Raw genomic sequence first — 20,974 nt, forward strand, 5'->3', positions numbered from 1 at the left:
TTTCAAACTCTTTTTTTTTCTCTGAAAATATATTAAAGAGTTGTATTAATCTAAATTAAAGTTGTATTTTTTTTTCTTGAAGGTTTCAAGAGTAGTACTTTAGAGTTTGAATTCCTATTTCTTTTGGGTTTTTGGCTTTAACACATCATGGAGAAAATAACTTATGAAAAATTATTATAGAAAGGCATTGAGTATTGTTTCATAGTTAAAATTGATATTTTTTCTTTTTCACCTTATCGTCTGGTAGAAGAGGTTTATGGTTTAGCTTGTGAATTTATACGGACTTTAGATAAACTTATATGATCTCTTTGTAAAGATCAGATGAAAGATACTTTCAGTATCAGTCATTGTGATGTTTGTATTACATTATACTTACAGTGTCTTCACAGGGAGAAATTCTGGGGCATTTTTCATTTAAAACTAAGTTTTATTGTTAATTTTATTTTACTAGTCAGATGCTTCAAGAGTTTCTTTGATATTAATGCCAGAAACTACATATTAAAGTGTTTCAGGTTTTCCTTTTTCAAATGAGGAGTACTTTTATGAAGAAGCTAGGAGTATGATTGAATTCTCCTATCATCAAATAACTCCAAATAGAAGAAAAAGTATTAGGTTTTCCGTCGAATAGAATAAAGCAGATTTCCTATAAGTTGAAGGTTTGGGAAATGGAAAAGCTACCATTGTGTGAATATTAATGTTTTGTTTTATTTTCAGAACAGAAGTGTCATTTCAGTATAGATGACCATGCTGCCTGCAATTCAAGTAAGTGGTTTTCTTGGGAAAATATATATTTAAATTAATGAGATCAGTGTAACAAGATTGCAATAGTTAGTAGAGTTATCACAAATTTTTTTTATTGTACTAGTTTTTTAAACATCAAATTTAATAACAGAAATACTCTATTTTTACTTTCTAGTTCTAAAAAGACTTTAATTTTAAGCATTCATTTATACTGCATATTTGTAAGAATCAAAAATACCTTAGGATTGGTGAGTTCATCTTAATTATACTACCCCAGGAAAAAGAATATTTTGTGATTTTCTTCTCATTAGAATTTAGGATGTGTTTGTAGTTAAAAGAGCTTTCAATGAAAACAAATGAGAAACTTTAATTTTAGATAGTTGTACATGTGTCCTTTAATGCCTGTAAATAACATGGTATTAAAACTTAAAATTTAAAGTGTGGATTTTTTTGGTTAGTTTTTTGGTGAGGAGAAGCAAGATGGAAATAATGAGACAAACCAGAATAATCTTACCTTTGAATTTGAATGATTTCCAGAGTTAGTGCTTATATCCTTTAAAGTTTTCTTTGTTTCGATGTACATAGAACATGACTGAATTTTAACTTAAAAACTGCCTGGAAGGTCTACTTAGAAAGATGCAAGCAACTGATAATAAAGTTTGCCTTGGAAAGTGAGAACTGTAGAGTCAATCAGATTTCATGTCTGATTTTAGTTCTGCCACTGTGCGAGGTCCTGGCAAGTTATTTTACCTCTCTGAGTTCCCACTTCCTTGCCTCTAAGGTGAGGATAATAGCACTTATTTTTTAGGGAATATTTAGGAATGTTAGGAATATTCCTATTATTTAGGAATGTTAGGAATTTAGGAATCAGTGAGATAACATGAGCAAGATGTGTCCTGGAATGTGTTACATAGTAGGCACTTAGGAAGTTTGGTTGTATCATTGGTACAACAAAATTACCCAAATGTAAAACTGGAGATTATACCTGTGTCATGAGAGCCTTTTATTTTTTTCTTAATAAAGAAAGAAGACATCAAGATAACAGTGGGTGATACCCTAGAGAGATAATTTATCAAATGGTTAAGAACAACTCAGGCTGTGATGTTGCTTTCTCTCCTCCTGTGCTGTGCAGCTCTGTCTTCCACCTCTGCTAGTAAACGCTTTCAAGTGTTTTCCTTTTGGGCTTCCCTGATAGCTCAGTTGGTAAAGAATCCACCTGCAATGCAGGAGACCCTAGTTCGATTCCTGGGTCAGGAAGATCCCCTGGTGAAGGGAAAGGCTACCCACTGCAGTATTCTTGGGCTTCCCTTGTGGCTTAGCTGGTAAAGAATCTGCCTGCAATGTGGGAGATTCTTGGGTTGGGAAGATCCTCTGGAGAAGGGAAAGGCTACCCACTCCAGTATTCTGGCCTGGAGAATTCCATGGAATGTATAGTCCATGGGGTCACAGAGTCAGACACGAGTGAGTGACTTTCACTTCACTTTGGGACTTGGCAGTTCATGGCAGCCTCCCCAAAGGTCTTATTTTTTCCTATTTGGGTCCTCTCTAACCCACATTGAGTATGCTCAGAACTTCTTGTTTCTAAAATCCATTTTTATCTGAGTATTTACATGTCTCTTTTTATCCAGGTCTCTGCATGTCATCAATTTCATGTTGATTATGTTTTCTTCCTTATTGAGTGCTTTTTATCATTGCATATTGACCATATTTTTCTCATTTCCAACCTACTGGCCATTAATACTTTCTTGATGAATTTTTTTTTTCACAGTGTTTTCTTGTAGTTCCATGAACCTTTCTCTCATCTAGATTACACAGATCCACCTCTAGTGATTCTTTTTCAAGAGTACTCTTGGCATCCCTCGTGGAAGTTTTTGCTTCTTTCCCTGGTGAATGTGAGAACTTCCTAGGATTTTCACCTCTTTGCTAATTAGATTTCATTATTCCTAAATGCCTTGCAGAGAGGAGGTGCCCAGTAGACAGCTGTTTTCAATTTGTTTCTTATTCACTTAATTCATGAAGGCCTTCCTTGCCCCTTTTTATGTCCATGGTTCTGATTAGTAAATAAACTTACAGTCTAAAAATCAGTGAACTATAGCTCCTAATCTCTTTTGGGTCCTAGTCCCTTTTGAAAACCTGACAAAAACTATGAACTCTCTCTCTCTCAGAAAAGGACTGTTTGTACATAGGCCTAAATTTTTGCCTAAATGTCAGTTAGATCAGTAAGGTGTGTACTGATTCAAGTTTTTCTGTAGACTGCCTATGGTTAGGAATCTTTGCAATATGACAGTTTTCAGTATGTTTGAGAACAATCTTTATACATGCAGACTTTGTTGTTAACATCTAACTTTTAACAACATTGATATGCTAATTGCTTTACAATGTTGTGTTGGTTTTTGCTGTACAACAATGTGAATCAGTCATAATTATATATGTCCCCTCCCCACCAATCCCGCCGCTCTCGGTCCTCACAGAGCGCCAGGCTGGGCTCCTTGCATTATACAGCAGCTCCCACTGTCTGCTTTACACGCGATAGTGCAGACGTCAGTGCTGCTGTCTCAGCTCAGCCCACCCTCACCTTCCCTGCTGTGTCCACAGGTCTGCTCTCTACTAGGCCCATCAGCACTATCTTTTCCCCTAGATTCCGTATATATCCATTAACATATGATACTCGTTTTTCTCTGACTTACTTTGTGTAAGAGGCTCTAGGTTTACCCACCTCACTGCAACTGACTCAAGTTCATTCCTTTTTATCAACCCAGGTTTTTATGGTTTTCTGTTTGCAATAATAGGAATATCCAAGTACTTGTCTCCCTAACATGGCAAGAAATTTAGAATGACTTTTGTTAATTTTACTTCTCCATTTTCACACACAATTTTTTCGAGACCACCTTCCTAGCTAATACCCATTTTTCTTTGACAAACATTCACATCTTCTCTGACTTGTCAGCTCAAATAAAAGACAAATAACATTGTATTGACTATAAAATACCATTGATTGTAAGATGCATCTTGATTTTGATGGTGCAAAAAGTCATTTACTAGTATCTATTCCTCAATTTTTCAGCTAATATTTTTGGTTGCATATCATGTGCTAGGTCTTATACAGAGTCCTGGGATTACAAACAGAAACAAGATGTGCTTATGAAGGGAAGATTTAGTTATTAAATTGCTGCTATACTCCCTTTGAAATAATTCTAAGAGAATTTGGGGAAATAAACAAAATCTTTTTCCTAAAACTTTATAGGATCCTCATGTATTTTCCTGAACCACTGCCCCTCAAACAGTTTTGTTTCTCTTTGTCTTTGGGTACTTTTAAGTTTTGCTACTCCTGCTTGCCTCTGGTGGTACATATTCCTTGTCTTTCTTTGCCTGTGGGATTTTTAAAATATGTGTTTATTTCTTACCACAGGAGATTGAAATGGGCTCTTTTTTTTCCTCCAAGTTTGTCTAGACTAACAATGGTGTTGATATGGCTTTTAATTTGATATAGTTAAGACTTGCCTCAAATAAACTTCAGTGAGTTTAATATATTTTAGGGAGGAAATTATCCACTTCTAAAAATCAAGAAAGAACTAGATTCACTTGATATTGCCTATATTTATGCCTTTTTTTTTTTAGAAAACTTAAAAATTTTTTTACTTAAAAGCAATCACAAACCTACAACTAATTGTTAAGTGGTTCTAGAAGTTATTTGTTTGCTGAACCATTTGAAAATAGGTTGCAGATCTTGTGCCCCCTTACTTCCAAACGTCAGTAGTGTATTTCTCATGTGCAAGGACTTCCTGCTATAAAACAACCATGAAATCATCAGAGTCAGGATATTGACTCTGCAGTACTGCCATCTAATATTCAACCACTTTCAAATATTGCCAGTTGTCCCAATAGTGTCCATTTCAGAATCACATGTTGCGTTTAGTTGTCGTGTCCCTTATTCTCTATCAGTCCAGAGCAGTATCTCAGTCTTTGCTTTCTTTAATGACCTTGACACTTTTGAATATTATAGACCAATTATTTTGTAGAATGTCCCTCAATTTAGATTTACCTGATATTTCTCGTGATTAGATTGAGGCTATGCATCTTGGCAGGAATATCACAGAGGGATGCTGTTTCATCTCACTACATCCCATCAAGTGGCATATGATTTTGATTTGTCCTATTATTGATCATATTCACTTGTGTCACTCAGTTAAGTTGCTGCCTGATAAGTTTCTCAACTGTGAAATTACTCTTTCTTTCTAATAAGTATTTCTGTGGAAGTTCTTTGAAACTGTATGAAAATCTCATCCCTCATCAGAATTCCAGTTTATTCATTTATTTGTATCTGCGTGAACTCAGAGTTGTCCCTTTTTTTCAGTGTGTTATAATTCCCTTACATCATTATTTTGATGCTCAAATTGTTCTTAATTTAGCCGGCAGAAGTCCTTTCAAGTTGACTTCTGGATCCTTTTGCATGTCTCCATCATTCTTTAAGTACTTCTTTGCTTTCTGGTAAAAGATACTGCATTCCTACACCATAGAGTTCATTCTAATTTTCTCTCAGTCCATAGTTACACCTGTCTTCTTTGGCAGGAAGAAACCTGGCTTCAACTTGATAAATCCTCATGTCTCCCATTGTTACTGCCACCTCCCCCTAAGTTGATGCCCTTCTCAGCTCAGCTGGGTTCTGACACCCTGCACTGGGACGTTCCCCCATTGTCCCCAGTGGACACCCTCCTTGCCTTGCCTAGGGTCTGACACTGTGCTTGGGGCTGTACCCATGTGTAGTAGATACCCTGTCACCTCACTCAAGCTCTGGTCCTCTGTTTCTCCCCTCCTGTGAGAACCCCTTCACCACTTGGGCTCGGATACTCTTTCCTCAATGGAAATTTAGCACAGTTTTTTCTCTCAATAATTCTATATTAAAAGTACATCTAATTGTATTTCAAAATTTGCAACTGTTGGTTTGATAGTGTGTTTATGTCAGTTTTTATTTTAAACCAGGGGTTGACCAGTTAGTAAATAGTTTTGACTTTGTGAGTTGGTAGGCAAAATTGAAGCTATTATGTAGGTGCTTATATAACTACCATTTTTAAATGTAAAAATCATTTTTAGCTTGTGGGCCTTGCAATAGCAGGTGATGGACCAGATTATATAGGTTTTTATTATTAGATAACACTGTTGTTAGGATTTAAAGTTTATAAAATGCCATCTGTGCACTCATTCATTTATTTGTCCATTATTCAACAAATATTAGGCCCAGTGCTATATTCTACAAGGGTATTAGTCTCTCAGTCATGTCCAGTTCTTTACAACCCCATGGACTATAGCCTGCCAGGTTCCTCTGTCCATAGAATTCTCCAGGCAAGACTACTGGAATGGGTAGCCCTTCCCTTCTCCAGGGGATCTTCCCAACCCAGGGATCAAACTGAGGTCTTCTACATTCTACAAAGATGTATTATTAACTGATTTTACAACCAAGATGCTGAGACTCTGGTCAGGTAACTTGTTAAACTTATTCAGCTAACAAGTGAAAGAAAAATAATTATGTGTTAACTTTTATCCCCTTGATTTGACAGTAGAATCCATTAGTTAGGGATTCACTTACATTTGTCACAGAATTAAATATGGAAAGTAAGTCAAGTATCTAGACTAATAGTTTGCTTCTAGTTTGTTAACTTTCTGTGAGCTGCTGCAGCTCTATATACATGTATATTAAATATAGTCTATGATTCATTACTTAAATAAACATTGGAATCCTGACTTTGAACAAGTTGCACCCTTTGGTTGATGTTTTCTCTAGGTGTGGTTTGGAGAAGACCTGCCTCTAAGTCCACGGAGTCCTCTGACCCCCAGACATGGGCCAGGTTTGGCTGATGTTTGTCAGTATGATGAGTGGATAGCTGTGAGGCATGAGGCCACCCTGTTGCCCATGCAAGAAGACCTGTCAATCTGGTTAAATGGTTTATTAGGTAAGGCTCGCAAAAATACTCAAAATTATGTTCTCTTACCCAGTAATGTTTACTGAGAATCTTACTCTTTGTCAAGGAATCATTGTTCCAGAGGTTGGGGATCCTCTAGTGAAGGAAATATTTGATATCCTTATTGTCACTAAACTTACATTCTATCTTACAGAAGATATTCTGGTTCACTCTGACCCCCAGGGTTTGAATAGTAAGCAAGTTTGAGGCTTAATGGTAGAGGTCAAGTAGTGGTCAAGTAGTTAAAAGCTGTGAATAATCAATGTTTTCATTGTTAATATTAAAAAAAAAATAAAGTGTATTGGTCTAATTTGGGAGTCTATATTTCATTGATTTTTTTCCCCCCGCTTCAGTTCAGTTCAGTTCAGTCACTCAGTCGTGTCCGACTCTTTGCGACCCCATGAATTGCAGCACACCAGGCCTCCCTGTCCATCACCAACTCCCGGAGTCCACTCAAACTCATGTCCATAGAGTCGGTGATGCCATCCAGCCATCTCATCCTCTGTCGTCCCCTTCTCCTCCTGCCCCCAATCCCTCCCAGCATCAGAGTCTTTTCCAATGAGTCAACTCTTCACATGAGGTGGCCAAAGTACTGGAGTTTCAGCTTTAGCATCATTCCTTCCAAAGAACACCCAGGACTGATCTCCTCTAGAATGGACTGGTTGGATCTCCTTGCAGTCCAAGGGACTCTCAAGAGTCTTCTCCAACACCACAGTTCAAAAGCATCAATTCTTCAGCGCTCAGCTTTCTTCACAGTCCCCCCCTCCTTAAACCTGTGTAAAGCATGAGATTCTGGGTGGAATATATGCTGTAATTAAAATGATTTCTGTTTCCCTGGTGGCTCAGCTGGTGAAGAATCCAGCTGCAATGTGGGAGACCTGAGTTTGATCCCTGGGTTGGGAAGATCTCCTGAAGAAGGGAATGGCTACCCACTCCAGTATTCTGGCCTGGAGAATTCCATGGACTGTACCATCCATGGGGTTGCAAAGAGTTGGACACAACTGAGCAACTTTCACTTCACTTCTGTTTCTGAAGTTCTGAGGGGCACAGGCATATGAAACCTAGGAGGAAGTGTTGGGATGGGTAATACATGGCATCTTACTTCTTTACTCAGAGGGTGTGAGTGCTCTGAACTTTACCCCTGGGGGCAGGGGGTGGGGGAAATCTCTTTTAAATAACAGAATTTTGTGTAGTCTTCCAAAGTTTTCATGAAAAAGTATACATACATCTCATCTATGGTCTTTCAAGATAATTAAACACACACTAAACACTCACTCTAAAGATCTCATATCAGTTTGAAGATTTGGATAATTTTTTGAATATTATTATGAATAATTGTTATGAATTATTATTATTTTGAATATTATGTAATAATGCTTCCAAAAAGAGGATTTTAGAGGTGAAAAGCTGATATTTCCTGAATGCTTGTTATATTGTTCTTTCATTTTTAAATTGCAACAAAATCCATCTTACAGAGAATCTTTCTTGTGCATGCAGCTGTAATGTGCAGTGAATCAAAACTGAATAGTGAATATTGAAATATAAAACACTTCAGTGTTTTTAAATGAAATAAAGTAAATGTCATTTTATTTTTTCTGTGCTTCTATACCACAGATATTTTTGTTTCATTCGACTTTCACTTAATTTGACATTATCTGCTGTTTTAACTATAATATCTAAGAGTGAATACCTGGGGTCTGATCTAGTGTTTGTCTTGTGTTTCAGCTATAATCTGATTACATTTAATTAAATTTTAGCCATATAGTTTGAATTTACCATTTCTGGAAGAATCTTAGCTTTGAAATATGTTCTTAGGTATTGAAGTTAAGGCCGAAAGGCTATTGGAAGAACTTGATAATGGAGTGCTATTATGCCAACTGATTGATGTTCTTCAAAACATGGTGAAAACATGCAACTCTGAAGAACCTGTGGTAAGAAACTGTTTGACAGTAGTGATATTGTACTTCGGTACATATTGATTTGTTTATGGACACTTTTTATTTCTACAAGGTTATAAACTTTTACCTCAACTATATGTAAATCTTGGATAATTTACTTAATCTTTTTGAGCATCTTAAAAAAAATTCTCACTTGTAAAATGGAGATATTAACATTTACCTTATAGAATATAGTTTCGAAGAGTCAGCAAAATTAAATGAGATAATATAGAGATAGTGGTTAGCTTAGTGCCTGGTGTATAATAAATATGTAATAGCTAGCTCTGCCTGAGAATAATAGTACCTTCCTTATAGGATTACTGTAAGAGTTAAATGAAAAAAGAGGTTATGATGGTTCCTGGCACACAGTTAAGAGCTATCTTCATCATCATCTTTTTATTCCTTATATACTATCTTGATGGTAAATTCTATAAGTATTGGTTGAATGAATAATACTTTTCTTAGACAGTTTTCCTCAATTGGCCGTGAGGTTGTGATTTGAAGTAGAGAAGGTTTGCTCTCTTTTTATCAAATATGGATGTTTTCATTCATGAGATCTGAGGTTTGTGAGTGGGTTCTAAGCATGAGCCTAGTGCTGGGAGAAATATAAACTAGTACCATCTTTCTGGGAGAAAATAGGTAATACATATCACATTGAAAATAAAGCATATTGTTTGATGTATAACATAATTCTAATTCCAGGAATTTATTCTAAAAAACCACAAATTCACAAGAACTATTGTGCAAAAAAAATTTAAGAACCTAAATGCTCATTAGTAAAGAAGTTGTTTAAAATTAATTATGGTACCTAAATAGTAGAATATTATCTGTTCATTAGAAATGACTATTTTATTTACCCTAAAGGATGCCTGCAACCTGTCATTAAGTGTGCATATGCACTTACGCAAATCAGACTACAGAATAATGTGTTTATGCAGCAGTATGTAGGGATACATATGCTTGTGTATGTCTTACTGAAATGTGGATGAGATTTCAGTTGCTACTAACCATCTTTGCATTTGGCATTGTTGTTTGATTATAATATACATACATACAATTAAAAAACTCAGAAAGCTATTTTAACTCTGGAAAATAATAGCAACAGGAAGGAAATATAAGGAACTGGTAATAGTGGTTATCTCCAGGGAGTGGAAGGAACTGAGGGGTAGAGGTGGCAGAAAGACATACCCTACTATGCCTGCTGCATTTTAAAAAACCTTATACATGAATTTCTTATTTCAAGTAAAAATTTAAGACAAAACTGAAAACTGTGCAGCCTCAGCAGGATTATTTGGTTCAGATAGTAAAAATAAAAACATAGGATTCTGTAAAACTTAGATCATCGATTTTCGAAGATCTTGAATTAAGAATGGGCTACTATTTCATTGGTGAAGTTCTCCTCAAGAAACTCAGAACCGTGTTTGTAAATCTGCAAATAAGGAAGTAAGCAAAAATTAGTCTGTCTATAAACTTTTAACAGCAATAATTTTGTGTTTGTATTTATGTTTGGAGAGATGTACTGTAAAGATGTGCTTTGGAATTCTCATGTCATTCTTAAAACCTTCTAGAATTAACACCCCAAAAGATGTCCTTCTCATTATAAGAGACTGGAATGCAAAAGTAGGAAATCAAGAAACACCTGGAGTAACAGGCAAATTTGGCCTTGGAGCTCAGAATGAAGCAGGGCAAAGGCTCATAGAGTTTGCCAAGAGAATGCACTGGTCATGGCAAACACCCTCTTCCAACAACACAAGAGAAGACTCTACACATGGACATCACCAGATGGTCAACACCAAAATCAGATTGATTATGTTCTTTGCAGCCAAAGATGGAGAAGCTCTATAGTCAGAAAAAATAAGACTGGTAGCTGACTGTGGCTCCTATCATGAACTCCTTATTGCCAAATTCAAACTTAAATTGAAGAAAGTAGGGAAAACCACTAGACCCATTCAGGTATGACCTGAATCAAATCCCTTACGATTATACATGGAAGTGACAAATAGATTCAGCGGATTAGATCTGATAGATAGAGTGCCTGAAGAACTATGGACGGAGGTTCATGGCATTGTTCAAGAGGCAGTGATCAAGACCATCCCCAAGAAAAAGAAATGCAGAAAGGCAAAATGGTTGTCTGAGGAGGCCTTACAAACAGCTATGAAAAGAAGAGAAGCGAAAGACAAGAGAGAAAAGGAAAGATATACCCATTTGAATGCAGAGCTCCAAAAAATAGTATGGAGAGATAAGAAAGTCTTCCTCAGTGATCAATGCAAAGAAATAGAGGAAAACAATAGAATGGGAAAGACTAGAGATCTCTTCAAGAAAATTAGTGATACCAAGGGAACTTTTCATGCAAAGATGGATACAATAAAGGACAGAAATGGCATGGACCGAACAGAAGCAGAAGAGATTAAGAAGAGGTGGCAAGAATACACAGAAGAACTATACAAAAGAGATCTTCATGACCCAGATAATCACCATGGATGATCACTCACCTAGAGCCAGACATCCTGAAATGTGAAGTCAAGTGGTCCTTAGGAAGCATCACAATGAACAAAGCTAGTGGAGGTGATGGAATTCCAGTTGAGCTCTTTCAAATCCTAGATGATAATGCTGTGAAAGTGCTGCACTCAATATGCCAGCAAATTTGGAAATTTCAGCAGTGGCCACAGGACAGAAAGGGTCAGTTTTCATTCCAATTCCAAAGAAAGGAAATGCCAAAGAATGCTCAAACTACTGCACAATTGCACTCATCTCACACACTAGCAAAGTAATGCTTAAAATTCTCCAAGCCAGGCTTCAACAGTATGTGAACTGTGAACTTCCAGATGTTCAAGCTGGATTTAGAAAAGGCAGAGGAACCAGAGATCAAATTGCCAACATCCACTGGATCATTGAAAAAGCAAGAGAGTTCCAGAAAAACATCTATGTCTGCTTTATCAACTATGCCAAAGCCATTGACTGTGTGGAACACAACAAACTGGAAAATTCTGAAAGAGATGGGAATACCAGACCACCTGACCTGCCTCCTGAGAAATCTGTATGCAGGCCAGGAAGCAACAGTTAGAACTAGACATGGAACAACAGACTGGTTCCAAATAGGGAAAGGAGTACATCTAGACTGTTACTGTCACCCTGCTTATTTAACTTATATGCAGAGTACATCATGAGAAATGCTGGACTGGGATGAAGCACAAGCTGGAATGAAGATTGCTGGGAGAAATATCAATAATCTCAGATATGCAGATGACACAATGCTTATGGCAGAAACTGAAGAACAACTAAAGAGCCTCTTGATGAAAGTGAAAGAGGAGAGTGAAAAATTGGCTTAAAACTCAACATTCCAAAAACTACGATCATGGCATCTGGTCCCATCACTTCATGGCAAATAGATGGGGAAACAGTGGCAGACTATTTTAGGGGGCTCCAAAATCACTGTAGATGGTGACTGCAGTCATGAAATTAAAAAGCAGAGACATTACTTTACCAACAAAGGTCCATCTAGTCAAAGCTATGATTCTTCCAGTAGTCATGTATGGATGTGAGAGTTGGACTATAAAGAAAGCTGAGTGCCGAAGCATTGATGCTTTTGAACTGTGGCGCTGGAGAAGACTCTTGAGAGTCCCTTGGACTGCCAGGAGGTCCAACCAGTCCATCCTAAAGGAAATCAGTTCTGAATATTCATTGGAAGGACTGCTGCTGAAGCTGAAACTCCAATACTTTGGCCACCTGATTTGAAGAACTGACTCATTGGAAAAGACCCTGATGCTGGGAAAGATTGAAGGCAGGAGGAGAAGGGGACGACAGAGGATGAGATGGTTGGATGGCATCACCAACTCAATGGAGATGAGTTTGAGTAAACTCTGGGAGTTGGTGATGGATAGGGGTGCCTGGTGTGCTACAGTCCATGGAGTCACAATGAGCCAGACATGACTGAGTAACTGAACTGAACTGAACTGCTAATTTTGACCAGATTGTTTTCCTAAAAATGACTTTATGGAATATATTGGGTTGGCCAAAAAGTTCATTCGAGTTTTTCTGTACCATCTTATGGAAAAACCCAAACAAACCTTTTGGCCAACCCAATACTTATTAAATAAAGCAAAATAATTTTTGAAGATGCATTTCTCCCTAGTGCTATATAATCTTTAGCTACCTTCAAGGGACTAAACATTTATTAATGCCCATTTTAATGCCCATATTAAAATGGATATCTAATGAAAATATTCTTGATACCTGTTTGAAATTATTCTTTTGTCTTTTCCAGAATTTTCCAATGAGAAAAGTGCCTTGTAAGAAAGATGCTGCATCTGGTTCATTCTTTGCTAGAGACAATACTGCGAACTTCCTTCACTGGTGCAGGCACATTGGGGTTGATGAGACTTACCTCTTTGAATCTGAAGGTTTAGGTAAATGTTGTAGTCGTATTTAATGTTTATTAGGATAGTTTTGGAGAAGGAAATGGCAACCCACTCCAGTGTTCTTCCCTGGAGAATCCCAGGGACGGCAGAGCCTGGTGGGCTGCCGTCTATGGGGTCGCACAGAGTCGGACACGACTGAAGCGACTTAGCAGCAGCAGGATATTTTTGTATGCCTCACTTCTAGTTCTTCTTTCCAAATAAGAACTCAAATACCACATCTCATTTTCCTAGAAAAATTCATGTTCTAAATAGATGTGAAACAATTGGAAAATCAGATTCCAAATCAAATACATGATTAAACTTTTCATTTATAGTTATAAATCCTATATATCTAGAATGGCCTAGACAGACTTTACTTCCTAAATGAATTGGCTATGGGAAAGTTCTGGACTAATGCTTATTAACTAATTAATGTTTTAATCAAGAATTACTCAACAAAGTCTAAAGGTAATCTCTCTTTGACCATATAATTACAGAAATAGCAGAAGGTCAAATGATGTATATTCATGGTGTTTAGATTTACCTCATAAACAGATGCTGCCAACTTGGTTATCTAAATGGATTAATGTTTTTGACAATTCATTTAAAAAAATCATGCTCTACTGGAGAATTATTGATGTATTTTCTCATTTCATTTAATTCAACAGAAGCATCTGTGCAGTGACCAAACTGAAAGCTATCTAAGTTTTTTTACTCGACTGTCTGTACTTCCCTCAAAGTATTTATATATGTATAATTGCCTGTTTAATTTGCCCCTTAAAATATGTGGTCTTATTTTTTCACAGTTTTGCACAAAGATCCAAGACAGGTGTATCTTTGTCTTCTTGAAATTGGTCGAATTGTCTCAAGGTATGTATTCCACAATATTTCAGGCTTGTGCAAAGTCATAAATATGTTTTAGGCTACTTTATTTTATCTAGAATACTATTTTCTATAAATGAAAATATTTTTTAATTTGAATAAAGTAACTTAATTTACTATTTTTTCTTTCTTTTTGTTCCTTTAGTAACTTTGTTCATGTGAGCTGTGTCAACATTTGCTTGTTCCTATAGCTTGCCTTTATTTAATATTAAACTATAAAAATGGGCACTTAGATTTTTTAGGTTAAGAGTAGAATAAGAACATGCAACCTTTAAGCAGTTCAAAGAGAGGCAAGTCCTTTGAACACAAAGAGGGTTTGATAAGAAGGCCAAGGTTTGGTATTCTCCATACCTACTTCAGTTCTATCTTCACTCATGAGTTGATTTTTAAAGGTACCTTTAGGATCCCAGGTTGAATATTGGGAGCATTCAGTAACCCAAATACATATGCTATGGTGTAAAGGTGATAATCTGAATCTTTGGCAGTCTAAGAGACATTAAAAAGCATTTCCAGATGTTCCGATGAAACTACTGGTAGAAGAGAGTCATACAGACTTTATTTAAAATTAAAAAATAACCTATTGTGATATACATGTAAGTACTTGCCTCAGACTTCACTTGATTGATGAGACCTCATAATTGATTTTCAGATATGGGGTTGAGCCACCAGTATTAGTAAAACTTGAGAAAGAAATTGAACTAGAAGAGACTTTACTTAATACTTCGGGGCCTGAAGATTCCGTCAGCATTCCAAAATCGTGTTGTCAGCATGAAGAGCTGCACGAAGCTGTAAGTAACTGTCACACTTTCTTTCAACTGTGATGAGTCAGTCTCATAATTTTCCAGAAGTGTTCCTCTTTCATTTTTATTGTAATTGAAAAGGGGAAAAAAACATAGCACGAATGTAAGTGTTTATTGCACTGTTATTTGTAAGGGTGAAAAATTGGAAGTGATATAAATACTCTCAAATTGGACATTGGTTAGGTAAATTAGGATTCATTATCTTTACAGAGTAATCATTTTATGTGATCATTATGAAGACCGTATAGCAATAAGAAAAATGTTTATTTTGTATAAAGTATGTATCAGAACAAGGAGAATGAAAATAATGGATGTTAGGGTAGAGACTTCAAAGATGATTTTAATTTCTCTAGCTATTTCTTTAATGTTAAAATGTTAATTATACAATAGATAAAACCAGAGGAGAACATTTTTTTTTAGTCACAGTATTTATTACTTCATTTAGATTCACCACCTTATTTATATTGTGGGTTAGTGCTAATTTGTACTGCTGAATATAAGTGGTGTTTGATATTTTGAACAAAGGAAATAAGTTACCTTTAGTCTTGTTATGAAAACTAAAAGAAAACACATTTCTTGAAACCTGTATGTGCTGTATGAATATATTCAATGTCCACCTATACATACCTGATCTGCCAAGATCTTAGGATCATGTCTAAAATAGGGAGCAATTGCTATCTGATTCAGTTTTTTGAGTGCTGTGAAGAGTATAGAATTGCAGTTCTGTGTACCTAAGAAACTTTAATGGATAGAAAATAATGACTGAAATAATTACCTCCTTTCAAATTACTTTTTTATCTGATTTATAAATGGTTTAAATAATTATAAATTCTTTCCTCAAGTTGAGATTATTTTTAGCCATCCTTTGCATGTGGTATGTATGTGTGTGTGTGAATGTGTGTACATATACATGCACATATACCCAGGCTATGAACAAGATAAACTTGATTGAATGGCATATGAAAATCAGTTCTATTTGTAATCATGCTATTTTGTTAAATGAATGATGTTGAGAGATAAATCCAGACACTTCTGATTGGGCCCCAGATGAATCCATAAGTGTCGTCTTGGGTAGATAATTAAGACAGTCATAAATTTCTGTTAGTGTTCAGCTACACTAAGTATATCTGAAGAGACTTTCTTTAATATCATGTCTGTATTCAGTTAACTGAATTTGTTTAGATATACTCTGTATGACAAGTAGTTGAGAAAAATAAACATGGTCTTGATTTTTCAAAAGTGTCATTTTAGGAGAACAAAATATTTTCCATAGTGGCTGATATGTGACTTTTTTTCAAGTCACACATATCTCAGGAAATATTTTCATTGAGTCAATTCATTTTAATTTCCATGTTTTGAATATAGAATTCCTAAATTTTTATTTCAGTTTTTACCATTTGTCAGATATTTACTGTAGTTAAAAATTCTGTAAATCCCTTGAGGAGTAGAGGTAGTTCAACTCTCATCTCCGTAGCAGACTATTTGAAATAAAGCAAGTATTTTTAGAAAAATGTCTCGAGTTGAGATTTTTAGAATTTACCCTATCTTAGGTGAATAGATATAACTATGTCTATGTCTGTTTTAACAGTAACTTTGGAACATAATCTGAATACTCCCCCATAGTATTACTGTAGCATAGCATTAGGAGACAAGTGAAAATTCTAGGTTAAACTTTATCTGACATATATATATATATATATATATAAAAGCATACTTTTAATTCTTTATTCTGTTGGCTTTCTTGGCTTTAAATTTTGTTGTTCTTGTTTAGTCACTCAGCTGTGTCTGGCTCTTGGCGACTCCATGGACTGTAGCCCACCAGTCTCCTCTGTCCATGGGATTTCCCAGGCAGGAATACTGAAGTGGGTTGCCATTTCCTTCTCCCTGACTTGACATACATTAATTCAGGTCTTAAAACAATTCAAGCTTAGTAATGAACTCATACATTTCTTATGAGCTAATGAATGTGTTTTTAATTGACTTCAGTGTGTGCACGTTCACAGACCTTTTCTGGTGATCAGTGAGTACACAGTGAGTCTGACTGCACTTGGGCAGAGAGCGAGAGAGAGACTCAATACTTCATCACTGCTAACTTTTATTAGATTAGTGCATGTCTAAGTCTCAGATGGTGAAGAATCTGCCTGCAATGCGGGAGGCCCAGGTTTGATCCCTGGGTTGGGAAAATCCCCTGGAGAAGGAAATGGCAACCCACTCCAGTATTCATGCCTGGAGAATTCCACGGACAGAGGAGCCTGGAAGGCCACAGCCCATGGGGTAGCAAAGAGTCAGACATGACTGAGCTACTAACACAGAAGATTAGAGATAATAGTTGAGCTGTCTTTAAATTTTTATCTTTGAGTTTGATTTTTCCCAGCTATCAAATAACCTTACATTTTAATGTTAAAGTAGTTTTGGCATAAGTCCTAAATTTTTTTTATTTATTTTTAATCTTAGGTTAAACACATTGCTGAAGACCCTCCTTGTAGTTGTTCTCATCGGTTTTCTATTGAGTACTTATCTGAAGGACGATATCGACTAGGAGATAAAATACTTTTTATAAGAGTAAGTCCACCATTTACATCCTATTACACTCAGATCTTTTTTTAAAAATTAATTTTCATTAAAGTATAGTTGATTTACAATGTTGTGTTAGTTTCTGCTATACAGCAAAGTGAATCAGTTATACACATACATATATCCACTCTTTTTGTAGATTCTATTCCCATATAGGACATTATAGAGCATTGAGTAGAGTTCCCTGTGCTATGTAGTAGGTTCTTATTAATATATTTTTATATATAATAGCCTATATATATGTCAGTTCCAATATCCCAATTTATACCCCCACCCCGCCCCCCATTCAGATCTTATTTTGAGCAACTAACCATAGGGATAGCTAAGACTATTTAGACTTTAGATATAATTGGGGCAAAAAATATCTTTGAATACCTTAGGTAACTTATTTCACTTTCAGACTTCCTAAGAAGGAATAGTTTTCTATCATAAGAAGAAAGAAGCAAAATTAGAACATCTAATAAGATTAAATGTCAGTAAGAAGAAAAATAAATAGAAATATTGTAGTTGATAATAATATAAGACTTTGGGTTTTACATATGAAGCCTTTTTTTTGCTGACACAGTATCAGCATCTATACTAATAGCTAATATACATGCTCATTTTCTTCCTTTATGCCTTTTGCAATCTCTTATTGATTAATTGTCCCTGTTGCTGATAAGGAAATTCAAATTTTACCTGTTCAGCATTCTGTCCACTTCTGATACAAGAGCTGTTTCATTCCCAAGTTAGGAATGTAATATAAAAGTATGTAAAAAAATCCAATTTCATTACCCACATTTTCTTTGATTTCATATATTATCATTAGATCCCCATACCCCACTCAGCTCACCCAGAAACAGGTACATGCACTTTCTGTCTTTTAATTAACTTTTTTTTCTTAAGCAGTATGATATAGTGACAGTGTACAGAGCATGGGATTTGGAGTTAAAATTTGCAAAGCAGTCTCATACAGTTGTGCTGATTTGCCTGTTGAATGAATAGGGGCCTGAGGTCCAGCTTAGGCTGTGCTGGCATACCCAAGATGTACCATTTCTGCATGAAGGCACCATTTGGGGTTGGCAGCCTGGTGAATGTGAGGCCAGGCCAAGTTGGTGATTTGGGACAGTTTTCTTAATCTCTCAGAGCCATTAGTTCCTCATCTGCAGAGAAGAACTAGAAATAGATTATATCAAAGTTTTGGAAAGATTAAATTGATATAATTCATATGAATCTAATTTATTAAATTCTAAAGTATAAGATTTGGTCATTTTTATTGTTCTTCTGCAGTTATCAGTATTTTTTCTCTATTATGAGGCATTTTTTTTCTCTTCTCCCTCTCCTTTACTATCTCTACTCCTTTCTTCCTTCAGTAGTGAATTCTCTACTGAGCAGTGTTCTCCTTGTAGTTTTGCATTTAGTAATTTGGATTTTTAGGATGTAAGCTGTGTGTTTATATCTTCTTACAAACTGGAAGACTCTATTGTTAGTGTCATGATTCAGTATGAATTAAATTTTAATAATACAAGAAACTGTCAATTTATAGTGAAGCTGTTGGCAAATACACTGCATTTCATAATCACAGACACCACAGACTGTGACTGCTAATAAATTATGGCTGCACCTTACAGTTTTACAGCTTTATTTTTTGCTTTCTTTTGGGGAAAAGATGCTTCATGGAAAACATGTCATGGTCCGTGTTGGTGGAGGCTGGGATACTCTTCAAGGATTTTTGCTTAAATATGACCCCTGTCGAATATTACAGTTTGCTACGCTAGAACAGAAAATTCTAGCATTTCAAAAAGGAGTTTCCAATGAAAGTGTGCCTGATTTGCCCGCCAGAACACCTCAGCCTCCTGAAATGAATCCTTTGTCAGCAGTTAGCATGTTTCAGAAACAAAACTCAAAACCTGGCACACCGGTTGGTATTCCAAGGGGCAAAGAGAAGCAGGTACATCTGCCAGCTGCATTGCCGTCAGCGTCTTCCCTGAAAGGAGGGAATCTGGCCCCAGGGTCAGTCCGTTCTAAATTGGCAAATTCTCCAGCAGCATCTTCTCATCTCAAACTCGCGTCTTCAAAGGGCATAACAAAGAAACCACAGGCTCCTTCTAACAATGCGTCATCTTCACATGCTTCTTTAAATCCAGTGGGTAAAAGCACTTTTTCACCAGCTTTATCAAGAGCAGCACCTTGTGTATCTGAGTCGTTGAGAAAATGTATCTCATCACCCAGTACTCCTAAGACCAAGCGTGTTCCGGCCCAGAAGTCAAGAGATGTGCCTGAGTCTACACTTCTGCCAAATAAGTGTTCTGGAAAAACTGAACCAAAGCATTTGAAACACAATCATGTACCTTCCAGGGATCACGTGGTCTCTCCCTCAGCTGCGCATTTAAATTCATCATCAAAGTGTCCAAAGCCACCTAAGGCACATCTGCATGTGAGGCCTAACCCTTCTTCCTTCCAGTCCCCTGCAAAAGTGACAACAACCAGTTCCAAAACTGTCATCAAGAGTCTGGAAACACGGGCTCAGCCCCATGGTAGAGCTCCACAAGCCCAGAAACCTAAGTCGGCCCTGAATTTAAACCAGCCACTTTCTGTATCCTCAGTTGCCCCTGTAAAAGCTGCACAGAAATTGAAAGATAAGAATATGGTTTCAGTTGCCAAAAAGCAGCCTCAGAATAAAAGCACATCCCAGAAGACAGGAACCAGCTCCTCCAGGTCCCCGGGCCGTACCCCACTGTCCATCATGAGTCTTCCCCAGTCTTCTGCCAAAACACAACCTGAACCAAAGTCAGTACAGACTGCCACCAAGAGCCAGTGCTCAGCTACTGGGCCTCCCAAAAGTGGCAAAGCCCCAGCTTCAACCAGGAAACCACCCTCATCTGGCAAGGAGACGGTTAGTGCAGATAAAAAACCTTCTGCTAAAAAGAAGGAAGACGATGACCATTATTTCGTTATGACGGGAAGTAAGAAACCTAGAAAATAAATATAATGTGTCATTCTAAGAAAACAAGAGAAGAGAAAGAGAGTGAATGTGTTAACTTCACATCCTAAAAGGTTTCTCCTGTTTGTGTTTATCCAAATAGGTTCAGACATTAAGTACAATGAGAGGGGGTAGAGGCTGGGCCCAGGAGAAGTCTCATCAGAACTCACATACCTGAATTCACCAGAAGGTACCTTTTTGAGGCAGACAGTGGTAAAATCACCAGGAGGTTCTTATTAGTTATAGACATTTATATCATTTGCCATCCGTGACATTTTTGTTAGTCTCCCCACTAAAGGAAACATAGTCAAATAACGCTACTAGAACTGTAACCATAGTTGCTATATATTGAGTATATGTTAAAATATGGCAGTTATTACCTGCTGATAGCAATAGAGGTGCTCTTATTATGTTATTGCATTATAATTTAAAAGCAACGGTTTGGCACTTGTCTTGGCACCTAATTTAGGTTCCTGATCGGGATTGTTGGAAGGAACAATACCTAGTACTGATGGCTGGTGCACATTTGCTTGCTGTTACACTGGGTGTGGGAGAATTGTTACTACTTAAAAATTCTTTAAGCTTTCCAAATCAGAAAGAACTGATTTTTTAACTGACTTATGTTAACATCAATAATATTTTGCTACCAGTATTTTTGGTAAAAAAACAAATTAAGATATAAAAATATAAATTGAAATTTGGAAAAAAGTTCATGTATTATTTA

The 20,974-nt window shown here is 36.5% G+C and overlaps 1 protein-coding gene across 1 annotated transcript; it reads left to right on the forward strand.

Moving 5' to 3' along the window:
• Nucleotides 1-738: 738 nt before the first annotated feature.
• GAS2L3 (growth arrest specific 2 like 3) lies at nt 739-20,253 on the forward strand. The gene is made up of 8 exons (XM_052641066.1): nt 739-762; nt 6,521-6,689; nt 8,514-8,629; nt 12,900-13,041; nt 13,839-13,902; nt 14,564-14,702; nt 17,169-17,276; nt 18,937-20,253. Exons 1-8 carry the CDS (start codon nt 739-741, stop codon nt 20,251-20,253), a joined length of 2,079 nt encoding a protein of 692 aa, XP_052497026.1.
• Nucleotides 20,254-20,974: the final 721 nt, after the last annotated feature.

Source organism: Budorcas taxicolor, chromosome 5 (assembly GCF_023091745.1).
Source record: "Budorcas taxicolor isolate Tak-1 chromosome 5, Takin1.1, whole genome shotgun sequence".
In the NCBI taxonomy this organism is placed as follows: Eukaryota; Metazoa; Chordata; class Mammalia; order Artiodactyla; family Bovidae; genus Budorcas; species Budorcas taxicolor.

Coding starts and splice junctions, on each gene's coding strand:
- GAS2L3 (XM_052641066.1), top strand. CDS start 739: ATGACCATGCTGCCTGCAATTCAA. Junction 8,630..12,899: donor GCAACTCTGAAGAACCTGTG/GTAAGAAACTGT, acceptor TGTCTTTTCCAG/AATTTTCCAATGAGAAAAGT. Junction 13,042..13,838: donor CTTTGAATCTGAAGGTTTAG/GTAAATGTTGTA, acceptor ATTTTTTCACAG/TTTTGCACAAAGATCCAAGA.